This window comes from Ischnura elegans, chromosome 6 (assembly GCF_921293095.1).
Source record: "Ischnura elegans chromosome 6, ioIscEleg1.1, whole genome shotgun sequence".
NCBI lineage: Eukaryota > Metazoa > Arthropoda > Insecta > Odonata > Coenagrionidae > Ischnura > Ischnura elegans.
In genome coordinates this window covers 122786479-122805738 of record NC_060251.1, presented here as the reverse complement: position 1 = coordinate 122805738, position 19260 = coordinate 122786479, and the positions used below count along the sequence as shown (strand labels likewise).

The window sequence follows — 19260 nt, the reverse complement described above, 5'->3', positions numbered from 1 at the left end:
ATCTTAAAGTTCCGTAATTTATTAATCTCGCACCTACTTCTTATCCTGGTGGGTATTCCATACCCCCACACACCCCAGTATCAGTTGCACCTAAACCCCCCACAGCCTTAATTCCTAGCTGCGCCCCTGCAATGCACAACTACATGTCGCAAACTACTCCACACACGACTACGTTTTGCAAGTATACAAGCGCCTGCGGGTGCTACAGAAGTAAATTAAGGGGCACTTTATTGTCCCATAGATGGCAGGCTAATACCGACTCATTTGGGATCTCTACCATCTCATTGCACGCTCTTTCTTCTTATGCACAAAAACATTACATATATTTTGATTTTGTATGTATTTTAAAAATACAAACTACTCTTTACATGTATTTTTGTTACAAAATACTCTCAGAAAATGTATTTCCGATATAAATTACAAACTACAAAAGTATCGAAAATACGCATTTCAAATACAAGTATTTTCGATACTGCCCATCTCTGCATACATATATCAAAAATGTGCATCGGTCAAAACCTAAAGGCAATAAAATTTATGAGATAAGACTTAAGTTTCAATGAAGCACGGTTTTTATTTATAGTGGAAAAACTGTAATGTCTAATGTAATGTCTGTAAAAATCGTAAATTTTCCATACTTTACCATCACAGAGACAGGTATTAACTTTATCATGTTGAATCGAAACTTTGCCAATATAATTTTTAGACAATTTAAAACTTCAAGGTCCCCTAAAATATAATCAAACACTGATTTTCTAGAACACTGATCTAGAATGAGACGTTTTGTCACCTGAAGAATTAGATATTAGATTTGGCCAATGTCAAAATGATTTTTTTTTGCATTGATGGTCAGTGGAGAACCGAATATCCGACGCTCAGTCCATTAATAAGGAGAACCCCCTCTCCTCCTATTCTTTCTGTTTCTTCCTTCCCTTCCCTCAACTGCTAGCGTTTCAGGCTTTCAAATTACCATACGTGTCTATCAATGTCTTCAAATGAATCGAATTGCACAGTTGACGGCATGGCACCGTTGATGGCCGCCATGGTCACCATGGTGCTCATTTTAATCAGGCCTGGCGGTGTGCCGTCTACGGCATGAAATACACGCAGTGCTTCATTGAGGCTGCATTCTGATGAAACGACTTTTAGCCAGCCGCCATTAATGTCACAACCACTTTAAGATAAGAAGACTCTCTGCCATGCTGTGGGCCGTGCCGTGAACAGCAGCCCGTTCCCAGCCAGCAGCCGTGTTGTCAACAGAATTGTTACATTAGATCCACAGTCAAGGTTTTCCTGCAACAAGTTATCCAATAATGCTGTCTATAATGCATCGTATGCATTATGCATTCACCACGCCATAAGCACTCACCATGATGCATCATCCAATAATGCATCGTGGTGAGTCACCGGAATTACTGCTCTGCATTGATGCGTGCCAGGCAGGAATTTCCACTCTTCCGCGGCCGCGTTAAATTTCTTTCCACACATTTTTAATTCATAATATCTAATTCTTCAGGTGTGAAAGTGTCTCATTCTAAATATTTCAGGATTGATACATGGGAATCAAAGAGAGAGGCTGTGATAAATTTAGTGGCAAATTCTGGTGGAGAAATCACTACAGTGCTCGATATTATGCAGATGCATTATGGGCAAGACTAAACAAGCCAATTGACCATGGAATCGTAAGAACGATAGAGCAAACGAACGTCGGCAGCGTTTAACAAAGAAGGCTTAGGCTTTGAAAGATTATGACTCATCAGATGTGATTTTTTTGCTAAATCACCTAAAATCGCAAAAATGTGAAATTTCATTTTTATTTCATGTTATTTCGCAAAATCACGTCTCCTGAATTTCACAGGCATCTACAAATAGTGGATTGCATTGCTTGATGGGTGGGTGGAGAAATGTATGTCAATGCCCTCACAAATGTATTGTGCACAAACATTCCGAACAACAAGATGTGTGTGGGAAAATTAAACGAGGGAATCATACGTACCTCTCTCCTGTGGATCCGCACACTCGAGGCCCGTGTCCTCTGTTGCGCAGCTCAGGAGGCTGGGGTCGAGGCTGCGAGTCATCAAGTTTTCCTTCTCCTTGTGGCTCTCCTTGCGGCGCAACCCTGCCCACGACACTCGTTCCTCATCCATGCTCGCCACCATTGCGTTTGACTCGTCCCCGTACAGCGTCACAGGCAGCTCCACATTGTACGAGCTGCTGCTCAACACCATTTCCCCCCCAGTGCTCGAGTACCGACGCAAGTGGTGCTGATCTTGCCTTGAACTGGTTCTGCTACCTGTCAACAAAATGCATCATTATTCCCACTTGCTCTTGCCCACTCTCTCCGTCCACCGCCTTCTCACCAACCACAACTCCAATTTTTATTGCAGATAACGACTGTGCCTTCCTTCCATGCACGAAGGCACTCTGATCAAATGGAAGCTTTTGCACAATGCCTGCTTCACTAGTGCTGCTGGCCAAAAACTCGGCAATTCTGAAGCCAGTTCAGGAACCAGCTGCTTATATCAATGTTTTGAAATGTACTCATTCACACAAATGAAACTTTATCAGCGAATATGTTGTATATTCAGGTAGCATTTCCCATAAATAACGTACGAGCACCTATGTAAAGTATTTGCATCAGAAATGCAAGTGTGAGTGAAAACAGTTTACAGCCATTGCTGATACCAAAAACAATGACTGCTTTGCCAGAGCATATAAGTGACATGAGTTAATTAAATTGACCAAGACCCTGCAAAGAAAATCTTTGCACAGATTGGTGTATTGGCCATATCAAGAAGTTTCTCTTAGCTATTTGGGCCATAACTATGGATGAGAGAGAGTAATGAGGAAGTCCTAAGAAGAGTAGGAGAGAAGGAATGCCACATGAAATCCTTGATAAGAAGGTTTGACAACCTAATCGACTTAATCTAGAGTTATGGAGGCCTAATGAAGACAATAGACAAGGGACAAGTAGATAGCAAGAAAGGGAAAGAAAGACCTTGAATAAAATTTATGGAGCAGGTAAAGAGGGATGTGAAGGAGAAGAAATATGTAAATGTGAAAAGATTAGCTGATAGGAGAATTGAGTAGTGAGCTGCGTCAAACCAATAATAAGATTGTTGACCTGTAATGATGATGAATCTGAACTATTCCTGCCTAGTTTCTATGAAATGTGTGCAAATCAACAATGAATTTCAATTTCTCACAAAAACATTGTGTAGTGCTCAGAATGCTATTTTTGGGTTTTATGTAGCCATTCATTTGTTTGATGCATGTTTCCTTTCCACCCAAGAGGGCAAAGGTGTAGGTGGGCTGTGCAGAGTGGTGCCACACGGCTTGAGTGCCGTCTGTCAGTCAGCTGCATTGGGGTGGGTCATTGCATCTCTTGCATGGATCATGCGGCATGACCTTTTGCTTTCAAGTATAGTGTGGTTATTGTAGTGTCTTATTCTGTGTAATTGTAAACGGAATTGAAATTCATGTGACGATCAAGATTTTATGCATTTTCTTCCTTATGAACAGGAACTTATAAGTGGTACCGAGAACTGAAAAAATTTAAGATCCAACTCATACTTAATTGTTTCATTAACTATTTCGTTTGTGTCCTCATCAACAGGAGGGATAGATGTGGTCAATGGGCTAGCAAGAGAAAGCCACTAGGACTGCAAGAGAAATTTTACCCCTTGCAACCTAATGCCAAAGCCAAATAAGGCTACTTGTGACCCCCACAGCTCAAGCACAACACATGACTACTCACCGCAACGCTTTGGCGACCCTCGACTGGGAGGCTCCTTGACCCTCCTGCGCACGTAGGGCGACGCAAAGGACGATGAGGGCCTGCTCCTCTCCGAGTTCCTCCCATTGGTGGATTCACTGGCAGCAGCTGCGTCCAAAGCGGATTCCTCTGCACACTCGGTGGTTGACGAGAGGGCAGACGAGTAAGAGGACGACATACCAAAGCCAGGGTGTGCGCTGCTGCTGGCCACACTGCCACCCTAGATGCAGGGAGAGAGAGAGAGAGAAAGCATCACCAAGCCAATCTAACAAGAGCAGAACACCATTCACAGCATGGAAACACGCATGCAAAAAAAGAAAACCTAATTAGAAAATAAAACGGATTTTCACAGCTACAACACCATATCAAATGATTTTTTTCACCTACACAGCCATTGAAGTTCTAAAAGACAAAACAGTATTACATGTTATAAATTGAACAAATACAACTACCATCCATGACTTTATGCCAAGAAGTAAAAACGTTCACATATATTTTAGTCTTCAAAATGTTTTTCCCTTATGATTCTATGGAATTTCACTTTTTATTTTTACATATTTACTCAAATTTTCATTAAGTATTTTTTAAATAAGATGTACTCCTTTATTACAGTGGAACCTCGATCTATCGTTTTTCAGGGGGATGGATGAAAAACACGATGAATGCAGGAAAACAATCAATTTGGGAATGTTTGGCTTGGTTGCCCATGTCCCAGGAAACACTGGATATGGCGAGTATTCATTAAGGGGAAAGAATACTTTGGGAGAACTCCTCGATACCGGTCGCTGGCATTTAGTTCCGAAAGCGACTGCTGTAGTTTGAATTCGAGGGGAAGTTGTTTGAGTGGAAGGGGGGCATCGGGAGGGAAGAAAAGTATGGTAGGGGAGGAGGACTAACAATAAGCTCCTTCTTCTGCAGTGTTAGATTTCGGTCCGCAGGCGGTCGGGATCTCGGATGGCCTTGGGAGGCCTTAAGAGTTTTTTTGTAACAAAAATATGTTGCATTGGGTGATCATCCCCTCGGTCAGTATCTTTTGTTTTGGGTATTTCCTGCATTGAATTCCTCTTGCTTCCTTCAGGGTCCCAAGGTCCTTCTTCATTCTGCACTTCGGTGAAAGCATAGGTGTATCGTAAATAAAAAAATGCATTATACAATTATCAAATTAGGATGCATGACGAGACTTATTCCACATCGGTAAGCAATACTGCACAACATAATAGATCGTAACGAGAACATGAGAAATCCTGTGTAACTTTCGTAAATTGCAGTTTTCTTTTTCTCTCTACTGTTTGTTGTAGCAATCCATCGCAAAATCCACCCTTACATTACTTCATTAATACGTATTATTGCGCACTTCATTCCTAAAGTTTTCCTAACATGGCAACGACAGTATAATTACATTGCCGCAGAGAGGAATCCTAAATTACCTCTATTTCGATCTCTTCAACTCCAATGATGAAAGGTTTTCACACGCCTTACAAACTCCTTTTGATACTAGTAAGTAGGAAATATTCAACTAAATAAATATTCAAAAATTTTTTTACCACTTCTCATTCTATTCAAATAAAGTTGAGATGATAAAAAGTCAGCTTTGGAGGTGACTAGAATTTCAAAACAAAGTCACCCAACAAAAACAGATACCTTAGGAAAAGTGCAACCGAAAATAGCTGATGTAAAGCAACAACAATCAATGTGGGGAATTTATTCAAAATAAAAAGGTCGATTTTAAAAATGTATTTGATATATACCTTTTTATTTATACATTCATCAAGTGAAATAGAAGAAAAAACGTACGTTTAATATGCTTTGTGCAATTCTAGTATTCCAATATTCGAGCAATGATTTAATATTTGAATTGGATATTAGAGTTCGAGAAATCTGTTATGCGACCAATCTCAACTAAAAAGGTTTATCTCAGAGGAATTGCTTAGTATATTTTCTCTTGCTCACAAAATATATATGCTTGATTTGAAACAATTTAGGAGACAAGGGAGTTGATACGAACTTTATCTGCCTTCTGCTGTTCCCGCAGTTCCCTTTGGTGAAGTTGCGCCTTGGAGAGGATGAGCAGCAGTTTCCTGTCCTCGTCGGAGAGCGTGGCTGAGGGCTGCGAGGAAGGGAAGCTGTTGTCCGAAGCCACAGACACTGCAGGGGGTGTCGCCGCCGCCTCCACTCCTCCCTGACTTCCCCCAGGGGCAGAGAGAGGACGATTGCCACTCCTGGGGCCCGAGAGGACACTGGGGCCCCCTCCAGAGGGCAGGGGTGGGCACACAGACGACAGGTAAACAATCAGGGCCTCCTGCTCACCCACTCGGAATGACCTGCCCTTCCCCTGAGAGTATAGCCACTCAGCTCGTAGGCTGCATCGGGGTGTGCAAGAACAAGAAAGGGATACACATCAAATCATTCCCATTCCCACAATGCATTACCAAACCATGCTAAGCTTTGACGTGCACAGTAAACACAGAATTGAATTAGTTGCATTAAAATTGGATCAAACATGAGCGTCACTCGCAAAAAAAGCAGAGTAATTAATAGCTAAGAATAATAGCATGTTTTTAAGGCTAAGGTTTTCAAAATTCCCAAGTTGTATTTTTATTCATTCTCATGTAGCTTCTACTTGAAAAAATGCGATACATACAGTAATTTTTAAGGAGACAATGGATTTTCTGAGTTATATCCGTAAGTTGTGTCTGTTATATCCATAAGTTTTGAATGTGAGCCAAACGAATTATATCAAAGTAGGCTTCCCTGCTCGTCTTGAGTCCTAATGAGAATACAAACTAAATGCCATTTTAGTCAGAAACTTCCAAAATAGAAATTTTCCAGCAAGTAAGAAATTTTCTTGCACTCCCCTTATTAGGCTTTAATGCAAATTTTAAAAAAATTGCCAAGCAAGTAAAACATTTAGCACATCTGCTTCGATTCTAAATACTTAAAACATCGACTTCATTTCATTTTTAGCAATTATTTCTTTTTTCAAGTACATATGTAATAATCAACTGTCGCTATGTACACGTTATCATGGGTTGCAATACACATTGCCCACTTCTGAGATCATGCGATTAATTATGAACCCAGCCGGACGCTATCAATTGCCCGATGTTCATTCGGAATACCAAATTATGACTTGATCTTAACAGTCCTGAAGATAACTACTTTTCCCACAATCTTGGTGAATAGTGCAACCATAATCCCATTATGATTAGCAGCCTTGACCCAATTAAAAAACTTCTGATCTGAAATATTCAAATCTGTAACACAACATTCCATTGTTCTGAAATTGCACAGTTGGGAACAGGCATGGAAGAGCACAGAACTGATAGAAGGGAAAAAATTCTGTTCGATAACCTGGAAAATTTTTAATAATTGTATTGCACAAGGAAGAGAGAGAAAAAATATAATTTAAAAAAATTGACAGCTCATTAATCTTTGCAAATGAGTAACCCTCTTTCAAAATATTTAAAAAAAGAGCACTTTTTATTTTTAACACTTAGGAAAGACATACACCGACCTAGTTGTCCATTCCACCTCCAGACATTGCTTTTCACAAAAACTGCCAGCAAATTTGAGAATACAAATAATGGGAATGTAGTGTGTCCCATTATTCATGTGTCATTGGTGACCACATACTCTGATACTGACACCTGAATGATTTAGGAGAAATTTTTGAAATGCCTAGAAAAAGGTTCTATCTTTTTTCCATGCACCTTAATCCAAGAGACTGTGGTATTTGTCAGAAGGAGTCCTAAAGCATTCCGCCTCAACCACCAAGAATACAAGCACTATGGACATCAACACCCATTTCAGTAGTAAAGAATTATCCCTCACAAACAATAGTCCTTAACTTAGCATTGCACAAATCAGCAATAAGCTACTCAAACTAAATAAATTCAATAAGCTACTCACCTTCAAACAACCACAAAACAGAGTACTTTCAAAACAATATTAAGAACCCATCTTATGAACAACTCAATTCACTCCATATATGTACCAGAGTGAAATATACGTAGGAATAAAATTTTCATTGGATAATTCATCTTATATTGTTATACATATTTGTAACTGCTAAGACTGTATTGTGGCAAACTTACCGATATAACTAATGCCCATCATGTTAACTACATAGGTAGTAAGTAATAGAGTGCATGCCTTGCATGTTATGTTTGTGTGCTTAAGAATTTTCTATTTCTTGACCTGCCTTATGTATGCATGATAATCAAGATGGCCAATAAGGTTTATTTTCTATTGTTATAGAGCACTGACTAGCATTGTAAACCCCAAATGAAACAGTTCTGATCTTAAGACCGCCTGATAAGTCCCACAAAGACAAGTGTACTTAGGAACAACCAGCATGAGAAAAGGGGTCAAGGTCACTGATGACCTAATTAATTACGTATGTACCTCCTTTCAACCAATTTTACCACCACGAATCACACAAGTTTAAAGGCAAGGACTGTCTGCTCCACATGACGACGTTCAAGGGTGTATTGGGGTCAAAATGCACCAAGTATGAGCTGAACGAACACGCCGAGTGATGGGTTGCACAGCGAACCATCAATTACTAGCTTCTCCTTCACTTAAGTCGAGAGCACAGGTTAAAAGGTGATCATGCTTGAATCTTAAAACACATGTGAAAACTGCATCATGTCATGGACTTTGCAAGAAGTACAGGTTGATGCTGAGGTTCACAAATACCAGCATTTATACCGGAGTATTGTCATAAACTCCTACCCCAATGCATCTGATTGGCTTTGATTTCATTTGCGAGCCTTAAAACTATGAGCCGAGGGCGGGATGACTAATCACAAAAACAATTCAGAGAACAGAGCAAGACTAAATTATAAGTTCACATGAGTACATTTAAAGATAGAATTTTTAAGTATTATCATTGAATCAGATTCATACACACACCTAACACATATTTATCTAACAATAAGAAATAGCTATTTCCAGATTTTTTTAATTTTTCCAAGAAACCATTCAAAGTTCCTGCACTGGGATAGCAAAATCCCTCCAATCCAAATTCTATTCATTGGAGTCATGGAGTGAGTGGTTGGATAGCTACATGAAAGGAAATCTATCATCTGATTGGACAAAATCCGGTAGGCCATCAAAATAGTTTTATTGAACTGAAATTCAAAACAGACTTCACCAAAATATTCCGGACTATTTTCACAATGATGTACCACATAAGCATGAGTGAAAGATGCACGTTTATTCCCAGAAATTGCAGCCGAAAATGGGAGTGCGTCTCTTATCTTCCCCCTTCCCCTGTCGCAAATCCAAGGGGAACTGAGTGGCCTTGGTTTTCAGCGAGGCTCAGTCGCCTACAAACCAAGGTCAAAAACAAGCAGGAGGCAGGAGAGTTTCTCTCTTATTGACACATTTTTAGAATGCTCCTGTTTGCTTTTCTTACTCACAATTATACTTGTAAGCATCGTGCCGTCGCGTCGATAACTCGGAGGTGAACATGGTGTGGGGTTTCAGGATTCCCACTCAAAGTAAATTATAAAATTCACGGTTTTTTCCAGGCTTTCAGGGTCTAAATGTCGTCAAATTCACGCTTTGTTGATTAGCCAATTTAGGCAGAAATATTGATCACGTAGCAATCAGCCGCCGAACATCAACTAAAAATTTAACAAATGCAATTCGTGTCTGAATTTTCGCAAGCGTTAATGAACTTTGGTTACCAGACTTCCAGCTTTGATACAGGCTTAAGGTCAATGTGTCATCATCGCACACGGACCAATAATTGCATTTCAAATATACATGTGCAGGTAAACACGTGAACAGTGTATGCGTGTGACCTTGAAATATGATCGACAGATCCATTTTTCTTTCCATCCATCAATCGTAGTTATAAAATCAATTTTGAGAGATTTTTTAAAGTTTTAAGACGAAATTCACGGCTTTTTCCAGGTTTTTATCATGGTCACGGCTTATTCACCGTTTTAAGGTTTTCACGGTCGAGTAGGAACCCTGGGTTTTTTATTAACCCTCTGGTGAGCATGCTAGTGGGCATTTAAAACTGCAAATAGCAATTGCATATCTAAATTAGGGAAAACTTTTAGAATTGAAGGATGTCTGGTTTATAGTCAACATCTGTCTTGCCAAGTAATTTCCATTGCATCCTTGGCATGATTTCTCAAAAGGCATCTTCAGGTGCTATTATAAGGATTATTGCATTTGAAAACTATATTGTCAATAAAACTTGCGGTATCAAAAATTCAAATGAGTGTACATTTTTGGACAAAATGGCGGATATAAGATATCAGAAACGCTTATAATTGTCCTTCTTCCACAATGTTTATGCTCTCTTTGATTTATCACAGGGTAATTGATGGGCTGTAATGCTATGCAAAGTTATTTTGCTGGAACTAATTATAATCTTTTGTGAGAGTTATGTATGTATAATATATATATATATATATATGGAAAGAGAAATAAATTAATAACATTGTATGATGTGTTTTTTCTTTCTTCTATGTTTGTACTTACTATATGATATGGTACAAGTACATTGTTTTTTGCTCTTAGAGGACATAAGTCCTGGAACAATAAATACCCTTATAAATAGGGATGGTCAGATTGGATACTTCTGATCCAAATAGTATCCTCGGATATTGCCTTTCATCAGATCCAAAGTCGCGGAAGACATCGGATCTGGGTCCAAAATTTTAAATTATAGCTTCAGGGAATGCAACTCCCCGTAAGGGTGGAAAGAGGTCCTATTCTCTCTTCGAATGCACCGTCGCTCTACGATGCTTGTCCATTATCATGAACCATTTTGTTTAACAGCTCTTGCAGGGGTTACATACCAGAATTTTAGCCGTGGAAAATAAAAAAGGCAAAGTACGATGGGCACATAGTGTGACTCTTCCCAAGAAATCGAACAATCATCGGGGGAATCTCAGTGTCATAGGATAATAACGACATTAAAAGTAACTACGTCGCAGATTTCAGAAAACCACCCTTGGCCCTATATCATCTCGTACCTCTCATGTTTTTTTTTCCTTTCTGAGATCACACAGACCATAAGTCACTGTCTTCGAAGTAGGGATGTGCGAGTACTCAAAAATTCGAGTAGAGTCTTCGGTACTCGACTCGAGTGTTTAGAGTAGTATTACAAATGTCGAGTCGAGTATAGGCATGGGCAAAAAATACTGGTATTCGGTAGTACCGGGTACTATTATTTTCCTACTTAGGTAGTACCGGCCAGTATTCTTATAGTGGTACTACCAGAGTATCGATACTAGAAATACAGGTACTTCAACGGCGCTGCCATCTTATGTGTTAATAATGTATTAAGCGAAGTAGGCCATTTCCAAGGAAGTTGTAAATATACTATGTATTAACAACTTCCTTGGCCATTTCCAAGAAATAAACACCAATCCACAATGGCTTTCATCAAGAAGTGTTTATTTAATTAATGCCAAGGATATTTCTCAAGAAATCATAACAAAAGACAAGAAAAAGTAGATGCTGACTTATGCAATAAATGCGCTATTTAAGCACACTAAAAATAATACCACCTGTTTATTTTAATTTAAGCTGATGGTATAAGCACTGATACAGTTGATCAAAGTAGGAAGAGACTGAAAAATAGTGATGCTATCATGTCATAGGCTAAGCTTGTTTACAACAGTCCAAAAGACCACATAGACACACACAAATAGACCACAAATGTAAAAAAACTTGAACGAAATTGCATTGAAAACATTATCTAAGTGCCGCGATCTATATTGGAAATGTTTAAAATGCCGGGCCCTCGGGGCTAACATTGCCAATATGGCTGCCGACATTGAAGTTTTAAAAGCTGAACTTGTACAATTAAAAAAAAGGGGCAGTCGTGGGACTGGCCAACAGAAGTGAAAACTGAAATAATTACAGTAAAACTTTGATTTTACGCAGTTGGAAGGACCGAAATATGGGCACTGTGTAAAATCAAAGTGTGTAAAATCAAGAGTTGGTATTGAGGAGAAGTATAGTTTTCAGGATAACTCTTGCTCATTATTTTTAAAACCCTTAGTCATACACTTGTATAGTTCTGATTTGAACCAGAACCGGATCCAGAAAAAGTCTCATATGTGTGCCTTTACGGTAAAAGAGCATGAAATCCTTTTCAGTCGTATCAGATATATGTTTCCTGGATTCAATTGCTCATTTGGGGGCAAGAAAATGAAGCCTAAAAATCTTATTTACTCACAAGCAACACCACAGGTGACGTGTTACCTTGAGAAAAACAACGTTGCATTCCTGAACAATGTTTCCCATGGTTGAATAACATGGTAGAATTGCTAGCATTTCTGGTGCTAAGATTACTTCTGTTACCCAGGAGAAATGTTGCAATGGTGATACTAAATGCTCGCAGAGAAGCTAATTTTCGAAAATATTCTCATTAAAAGCAGTTTTCAGGAAATCCGTTTAACCACCTGCGAACAAACAAAGATTGGGGATTGAAGAAATGAGATATCTGAGGATAGTCATCCAAATTAATCCCATTAACAGGGAGCAAAATTTTGCTAATACATCACAAAGGCTTAACACCCTGTGGGCCTGGGTTCAAGTCCTGGCAGTAGCAGAAACTTACCAGAGATGGCATCTTCATCTTCGACCTGAAGACGCTGGCAACAGTGCCAGCGAAACTGTTGTCATCACCAACAAACCTACGCGGTTGCACCGGAAACATGGAGAAATTGTTATCAGAGATGGCCCTATCCCTACTTGAGAGTAATGTGGAGGACACTTCCAGTGCACCACTCTGTCTAGCAGATGGGACGTTAAGCCCTTTAAGGCCTATCATTACAACCTGGCTAATGCCAATATAGGGTTCCTATCCCCCCAGCCCGTACTTCATGGCACTAATGACCCCAGCTATCAGTATCCTCCTTCCAAATAGCATACCAAGAATAATACGGAGCACATAGGACCCGGGATATTCGGAAAATCAGATTTTTCCGGTGTTTAGATCACTTTTTTAAATTGAGCTATTTAAATAACCGCGCAACTACCGTCAAAAATTATTAATAGTCCGGAACAATCTTCCTTCTTTATAATTGTTACGTATTAAAAAACCATTTTCCCATGAAAATTTAGCATAAGTAGATAGAATCTACCGGGTATAGCTTCTCTGTCGGCATTCTTTCGCGAATTCAGTGCCGGGACCTTCGGCTCACAAGCCGTGTGACTCATCTTAACGTAATATTTTGCTTCCCCTTGTCTGATAACGACACCGGACACTTTTTGTATTTCGATTTAATGGTACTAAGCCATTCCTGAGTTTAAAGGGACTGCCTTATCACTCACGTCTTGATTTGACTTCAATGATTGCATGACGATTGACGACGCGAGTTATTCCCGAGGGCATTAACTCCCGTTCCGTTAAAAATAAACGCTTGCCACCTAGCGGAGTTAAGCTAATAGCTATTGAAGTTCCAACCATGTTTCATTTAAACCCACTGAAAATGAGATACAAGTTGAATCAGCTCCAATAAGCGCGCCGTGCAATCAACTTTCCCTCGCCTCCATTCGTCCCGCAGATGTGGGGTTAGCCTGCGGAATGAGACAACATATGCTTTTACCATCGTGTTGAATCACCATCGACTTACGTCCAAACTAGAAGTACGACTATCTTTTTTGGATCACCTTGGAAGCCAAAATGTTGGCACGGGAGGATTTTTAACGACTCATTTCGCCGTCATATTTCGCTGGGGCGAAGGAAAACATAGCGTTCGCAAAATTCTAGAAAACCTTCCGTTAGGGATAGATATTCCATAGTTCATAATTCCGGATTAACGACCATCTACTGTAATTACAATATATATGTTATAAAAAGCGTCGATCAATAAGTCGAATAATAAACGAAAGGTGATAATGTTAATATCTCCGGCGATCATTTGTCTTAATCACGCATACACGGCGATTGCCATATATTTTAGGTTTCGATATCCTTCTACGGCAAATTTTAACTAAGAGCGATATTCGCGTTCGTAAAGGAGCCTGAAATATTACTGAGAGGTCGTAGGGGGAAGCAATAATTAGATTCGCGATGTTTTTAGTTTCACGATCAACAGCGCGACGTCATTTCAACCGTTCTTGTATTCATTTTTGTAACTCATGTAGACGAATAAATAACCTAACTTCATATTGCTCCAGTCGGGATTTTCAAAACGTGTCGAAAGACAACTGCGTAAAATCAAGATTCGCGGCCTCTTTGGGGCTGGGGTTATGCTGCGCAAAATCGAAAAAACTGCGTAAAATCAAGAGAAGATGTAAAATCGAAGTTTCACCATTGGAATTCCCTATGCTTTCCGGCCGGACTTGAGTGTCGCTGCGTAAAAACGAGACTTGATGCAAAATCAAAGTGCGTAAAATCGAAGTTTTACTGTATTATCCATTTATTTTTTATACAGATTTAATATTATTAAAGAACTAATTTTTCCAGTAATACTCATTTTTCAACAAAAATTGAAACTATTTTTTTCAGCAAACTGTTTATTATTAAATATATATTAAAAATACGATGTGCATGAATAGAAAGTAACATCATTTATATATTAAAATATAATATGCTTTTCTTTCTTTTATTTAATATGCTTTAAACCTATTATTGTTCACTCAGGGTTCCCACTCTACCTAAATAATGAAATTCACGGTTTTTTCCAGGTTTTCAAGATTTATTTTCCAAGTTTTCACGCTTTTTTCAGGTTTTCACGGTCTCAATGTCAAATTCATGGTCCGTTTATAAGTCAACAATTGGACAATCACCGGCAGTATATTAACTTAAAATTAACATACGCGACATACGCCGTGAATGTAAATGCAGCAATGAAAAGTGTTAACTGTTATGACGTCAACGTTTGGAAAATTCAGGGACAACTAAAGGCCCAACCCAACCGCGCTCTTGCCCGGACGCCAAATACCATGGCCTCCTTTAATATGCGAATGCCCTTAGGACCTTCTTCCATCTCAACACCAGAAGTCCTTTTTAAATTCCTCGCCGAGAGATTGTTTTTTGCGCACGTTCTTAATACCGCACAGTAACCAAATTTCCCTTACCCAATCTTTCTGAGATCGCGGAAAATATTTATTAAAAATGTTTATAGAATGTAATAAATCAATTTCATATAATTACAGTGGAACCTCGATCTATCGTTTTTCAGGGGGATGGGCGAAAAAAATGATGAATGCGGGAAAACGATCGATGCGGGAATGTTAGGGTAGGTTGCCTAAGTACCAGGAAACGCAGGATTTTAGCGCGAAACTATGATATTTGTTAAAGGATTCAAAGAAGATTTTAGCCAATTACAGGAATACTACTACTCTATCGAGACGCTTAGGCCATATTGTTGATTCGAATAATATCTCTTTCAAATATCCTAAAGGAACACGCCACCTCACTAAAAATGTTTGCTCACCGCTCGGCATTTACCTTGCTATTATGGATTTCTCTCCGATGTAACAATCCATGAAACGCCATTTCCAGTAAACGTATTCGCCGGCGCAGTGATTGGTTGTGAGATGGATCATAGAGGCCAAAAAAGTCAATTATTTGTAATGTTCCTGTCTAATAAATATATTTTTCATGTAATTTAGGCAAAGTGTAAAGCGTGAACAATGTTGCGTTAATCGTCAGCGGCACACCCGCCTGAGCCTCGGCTTCATCCACTTCTTGTTTTCACTGGTAGCTCGCTCTACCCCCTACCGTCATGTGCTAGCGGACAGCCCGAGGCGTTCTCCAATATTCACGCGCTTCTATCCCGGATGCTTTTCTTCATATTCAATTATTTTAAGTCCATCTTTTAAAGTACTCACTTTTTTTCAGAAGGGCATTGGTCCGAAGATGGATGAAAATAAAACTAAAAAAATGAAACCTTACTTTATTAAACCCTCACTGAAAACACTCGCTAGTTTGAAGTGAACCCACATTGGAAAGCACAGAACCACTAGTGCAAGGTGAAGTTCGGAACTGATGCTATCGCGTACGTCTTACGCAGAACATACTGCACAGGGTGAAGCATAAACATATGACTGCGCCATGAATTTTTTTGTTCAAAAGAGAAGGCAACTTACACATTGTTTTCTAATTATGGTAGCGCCAGATGAGTAGATGAATTCGGATTGTTAGTAGGGAGAAACATAATATCTTGAGAAGATATCCCTTCCTCAGTAACTCTTACAACTGAAACTTATAGTATAACTCGTAAATTGATATCTGATGATAACCAGATATCCTGTTCTCAGAAAAATGCCACATTAACTGCCGAGAAGTTCAGCTACGAGGATATAGTTTTGCCAGAAATCATCATTGTATTTTTCCAACTATTTTCTTGTTTTAAATGCTTAAATAACGTTAGAAATACCTCAAGTTTGGTCTCATTCTTTTTTGCATTACGTGCACTTTACAAATATTTCAGTCTAATAAAAGTATAATGCCTATTGCCGAAATTCATTGTAAGACACCTTTTGGGCTAAAAGGTGATTCACGCAGCAGTTGACCTCCAGAAACTGAGAACTTTGAAGCAGTTAGGCTGAAAAAGGTCAGTGGGTGAGAAAAGGGGGGGAGGGCGTGATACACGATTCTTTTGTTCTCATGTAACTTGATATTTTTTTCAAAGCTAAGGTCTTCGTAATACGATCCCTGCGCGAGCTGAGACCTTTTTTTTTCGGAGAGGAGGAAAGCTTCAGAGGGGGGAGGCAAGTTCTGAGTGGAGGGGGATAGCGGATCTTGGGAAATGCGCTAATGTAACTATCCCACGGCACTTAGCTTCTCCCTATTGTAATTCAATCTCCTGGGGGTGTCTGTCGTTATAAGCCACAAAAAACACTTTATAAACACTTCCTCTCATTTTCGTCAAACGATGGACGTGGGAAAATTATCCGACGGGACCGCGAGCTGAGACCTTTTTTTTTTCGGAGAGGAGGAAAGCTTCAGAGGGGGGAGGCAAGTTCTGAGTGGAGGGGGATAGCGGATCTTGGGAAATGCGCTAATGTAACTATCCCACGGCACTTAGCTTCTCCCTATTGTAATTCAATCTCCTGGGGGTGTCTGTCGTTATAAGCCACAAAAAACACTTTATAAACACTTCCTCTCATTTTCGTCAAACGATGGACGTGGGAAAATTATCCGACGGGACCGCGATCTTCAAACAATCAATGAGGGAAAACTATACTTCGGAGAACGATGGATGCGGGAATAAATTACATTGCCTTTACGGAACTTTATTTGGGACCAGGAATGGCAAACAATGAATGTGGGAACGATAGATCGGGGTTCCACTGCATAATGCACTTGGATTTAAATACTTAAAGACAAAATAAATACCTACTGAAACACGTTATTTTCACTTTTACTTCATTATTCACATAGATTCAAACGAGGTGAGCGTAGTCTATTGAGAGCTATTGCCATAAATTGAAAGCCTATTTACCGTGGAAATGTTTCCTAAAGAAAAATTTTAACGGCAAACTCATATTTTGAAGCATATGGCATGTGCCCTAATTTTGTGTGAGAACCGAACCTCGAGTTACAAATCAGATAATTTTCGTAAATGGTTCATTCTGGGTCCATTAGAAATGCAAGTCATTTCATTCGTCCTTTTTCGAATACAAGTCCATCCCAAGCTATTACTGAAATTGAAACGCTTAGACAAAATAGCAGACTTCCGCCATTAAAATGGAAAATATCGGTCAATGTGTCGTCATATATTACGGAACAATGATGCGTAGTTTTCCGCGGCATTGTCTAGATGATGTCTCCATGTTCCTGGGCTTCACCGCGTGGATTTTTCTTTATGACGACAGTTTCTCCGGTATTCCAACCGGCGTCTTCAGGTCATCGACCGAAGGATAAAGAAAAATCCACGCGGTGAAGCCCAGGAACATGGAGACATCATTACGGAACAATTACTACACTTCGAATATTCGTGTGCAGAGAAACGCGTAGACTAAGAGTCTGCGCGTGCCTGACCATGAAACATGATTAACATATCGAATTTGATTGGTCAATCGTAGTACTATTACCGAGATTGAGATGTTTTTAAGGTTTCATAGCGAAATTCACGGCTTTTTCCAGGTTTTTTCACGGTAGACGAAATTCACGGCTAATTCACGGTTTTAAGGTTTTCACGGTAGAGTGGGAACCCTGTCACTATGCACATAAAAGAAACTGCCTTAAATTGTACTGACCTGTATTTTTATAGCGTGTACACTCTTCTGCACGTTCATGCACGAGCTCTTTATATTTAATGAACTTATACAATATACACTATAGATTTTTATTTTCAATTTTAATATTTTTTAAACAAAAAGACTTTAACAGTCTATATATTAACAACATATTAACAAAGTGTATATATTAATCTCTATTAACAGTCTACAAAATAATACGCACTGTATAGAAAAAGTACATATGTACAGTATAGAACTAGAAGCAGACAGATGCCAGTATTCAGTATGTAAAAGTATAGTGGTGACGCAACCTATACCATTGTATACACAATAAACACCATACATGATGACACCATCTTGCTGTAGCGATCGCGGTGTCAGGTCGGTGACGCTTGTTGTAAGTGGTGCCATCGTTGAGAGTAATCGTTTCTAATTTGTTGATCCTTTTTTGTCTTTTGGGGTATTTCTGTTTTATGTCTGGTAATCTGTTTTTCCGGCAGCTTTCATTAAAAACAGCCGAGCCAGAGTGGTGTGTTTTTCTTTCGACTTTCACGGTGATCCTGCAATTTACGCATGCCCAGATGCTGGAAGAAACGTGAGTGAATTGGATTTGTGGTGAAAGACTTGTGAAAGTTAAAACTGGACACCTGTTGTCATTTGCTCACGATGGCTGATTTTGTTTCTGCGAGTGGACCATGTGATTTTGGGATTTCTAAACTCAAACGAAGAGATGACTACAAGAACTGGAGTCTCTCGATGACGAACTATCTACGATGTCAAGGCCTATGGAGTGCAGTAAATGGGAAGGATGTTGCTGAAGGTAAAGAGAGACGTGAGGAGCGTGCTCTCGCGGACTCATGGTAGAACCTCAAAACTACCAGTATGTGCAGGACTGCAAGACATCAAAAGAAGTTTGGGAAAAGTTGCGAAAGACTTTTGAAACCAAAGGACATTGGCGGTATGTTTATCTGGTACGTGCCATGTGTCAAGCCAAATATCAAGACTTCTCCGACATGGAATCGTACATTGCCCATATAATCTCTTTGGGGCAGGAGATGAAGAGCCTGGGAGAGGAAGTGAAGGACAAGTACCTGACAGCCATGATATTTCAAGGGCTGCCTGCTGAGTTTGACAGTATTGTCATGACTCTGTGTGCCAGGGAGGCTGAGATGAACTTGGAAACGGTTATAACCAAACTTTTGGATGATAGTCAACACAGAGGTGTCACGAATGAGGAGTCCGATGATCGTTCAGCCTTGTACTCTAAGAAGAAAGTATCTTCGAAGAAGAGTAACAAGCAAGAGAAGTCCAAG

General features: G+C 39.5%; 1 protein-coding gene across 1 annotated transcript in view; it reads right to left on the bottom strand.

Moving 5' to 3' along the window:
* Window positions 1–19260, bottom strand: part of LOC124161476 — a 174027-nt gene that overhangs the window by 124952 nt on the left and 29815 nt on the right. Inside the window, exons 7-9 of the mRNA XM_046537798.1 lie at window positions 5781–6135; window positions 3758–3995; window positions 1997–2293 (exon numbers count right to left, since the gene is read on the bottom strand). Coding sequence (XP_046393754.1) covers window positions 1997–2293; window positions 3758–3995; window positions 5781–6135 — 890 coding nt within the window. The remainder of the gene's footprint in view (window positions 1–1996; window positions 2294–3757; window positions 3996–5780; window positions 6136–19260) is intronic.